Here is a 1,997-nt window from a genome sequence, read left to right on the forward strand (position 1 = left end):
CCTCTGAGAGCAAGCAATGTTTTCACGTTCGTGGCCACCCTGCGTTTGGTTCAGGACCCAGTGAGAATGATACCTGACGTGATCGGAGTAACTATTCAGGCCAAGGTTGCTTTCAGCCGTATTACTACGTTTTTGGAAGCTCCTGAGCTCAAAGGAGGCAAAAGGCGGAGAAAGCACAGGTCCGAAGGAGGAGATAAGGCAATTGTGGTCAAATCAGCGAGTTTTTCTTGGGATGAGAAGAGTTCATCGAAGCCGAACGTGAGAAATGCGAGTCTGGATGTCAAGTTTGGAGAGAAAGTGGCGATTTGCGGTGAAGTTGGCTCTGGAAAATCAACTCTTCTTGCTGCTATTCTGGGCGAAACTCCATGCGTCCAGGGAACGGTAAGTTTTCTGAAAGAGAGAAAACTCGGTTTCACGAAAAGGTTTGATAATGTTTGTGATCATAATGCGAAGGGTTTGATCTCGTTCTGGTATTGGGTTTGGATCTTGAACAGATCAACGTCTATGGCAAGATCGCGTACGTTTCGCAAACCGCGTGGATTCAAACGGGAACGATACAGGAGAACATTTTGTTCGGACAAGAAATGGATGAACAACGTTACAGAGAGACGGTGCAGAAATCGTGTCTGGAGAAAGATCTGGAGCTGTTCCCGGACGGAGACCAGACAGAGATCGGTGAAAGAGGAGTGAATCTAAGTGGCGGTCAGAAACAGAGGGTTCAACTCGCACGTGCGCTTTATCAGAACGCCGACATCTATCTCCTCGATGATCCCTTCAGCGCCGTTGACGCTCATACTGCTACAAGTTTATTCAACGTAAGATTGCTATTATGATTTTCGGTTCTTATGATTGTTTTTGGTGTTTAAGTTTTCTCCATGCAATCGTGATTTCAGGAATACGTCATGGGAGCACTTGCGAGGAAAGCTGTGTTATTGGTCACTCACCAAGTTGACTTTCTTCCCGCCTTTGATTCTGTCTTGGTAAATTTATATCTTCATCGACTTATATTTCTTTTTAATTATACACGTGTTTTTTAATTTATATTTCGATATTAAATCATTTTATTTTCCAATTTCTGATTATTATTGGTTATGTAGCTAATGTCCGAAGGAGAGATTATCAAAGCAGCTGCGTACCAAGAACTACTATCAAGCAGCAAAGACTTTCAAGAACTGGTCAACGCTCACAGAGAGACTGCAGGTTCCGACAGAGTCGCTGCGGTCAACGTTACCAAAACGCGGTCATTTAATCAGAGGAAAGAGATCAACAGTGTTGTCTCTCCGCACGTTACTCAGTCCTCCAAAGCCTCGAAACACAGCCGTTTGATCAAGCAGGAAGAGCGCGAGAAGGGAGACACTGGTTTCAAACCGTACATTCAGTACCTGAACCAGAACAAAGGCTACGTCTTCTTCTTCATCGCTTCTCTGTCTCAGCTGGTGTTCGCTCTCGGACAGATTCTGCAGAACACATGGCTGGCTGCGAACGTTGACAATCCCGGAGTTAGCATTTTGAGGCTGATTTTGGTGTATTTGGCTATCGGTTTCGTCTCGGTCCTGTTCTTGATGGGAAGATCACTCTGTGTTGTGCTCATGAACATGAGGTCTTCTTCTTCATTTTTCTCGCAGCTTCTGAACTCTCTTTTCAGAGCTCCCATGTCTTTCTACGATTCCACACCTCTTGGACGCATTCTAAGCAGGGTAAGTGTACTGTGTATGTATATTTGTGTGTGTATATATGTTTCGACAGTTTTCCGGTTTCATTGATTGTGTTCATGTGGAGATTTTCAGATCTCATCCGATTTGAGCATCGTGGATCTCGATGTTCCATTCAGCTTTGTCTTTGTGGTAGCTGCGACCACAAGCGCAGCTTGTAGTCTTGGAGTTCTTGCGGTTGTTACCTGGCAAGTCCTGTTCGTGTCTGTTCCCATGGTTTATCTGGCTTTTCGCTTGCAGGTTTCGTTTCTTCTACTTTTGTTTGTCTTTTTATATCGTCGTGTA

At 44.6% G+C, this 1,997-nt stretch overlaps 1 protein-coding gene across 2 annotated transcripts in view; it reads left to right on the forward strand.

The window, feature by feature from the left end:
- The window catches only part of LOC104821375 (ABC transporter C family member 10), a 6,504-nt gene that overhangs the window by 1,933 nt on the left and 2,574 nt on the right, over positions 1–1,997 (forward strand). For both annotated transcript variants that reach the window (XM_010552231.1, XM_010552230.1), the window contains 5 exons: positions 1–381; positions 495–815; positions 894–980; positions 1,098–1,697; positions 1,788–1,952. The exon at positions 1–381 is cut by the window's left edge. In XM_010552231.1, coding sequence (XP_010550533.1) covers positions 1–381; positions 495–815; positions 894–980; positions 1,098–1,697; positions 1,788–1,952 — 1,554 coding nt within the window. The remainder of the gene's footprint in view (positions 382–494; positions 816–893; positions 981–1,097; positions 1,698–1,787; positions 1,953–1,997) is intronic.

Source organism: Tarenaya hassleriana, unplaced genomic scaffold, assembly GCF_000463585.1.
Source record: "Tarenaya hassleriana unplaced genomic scaffold, ASM46358v1 Cleome33, whole genome shotgun sequence".
Classification (NCBI taxonomy): Eukaryota; Viridiplantae; Streptophyta; class Magnoliopsida; order Brassicales; family Cleomaceae; genus Tarenaya; species Tarenaya hassleriana.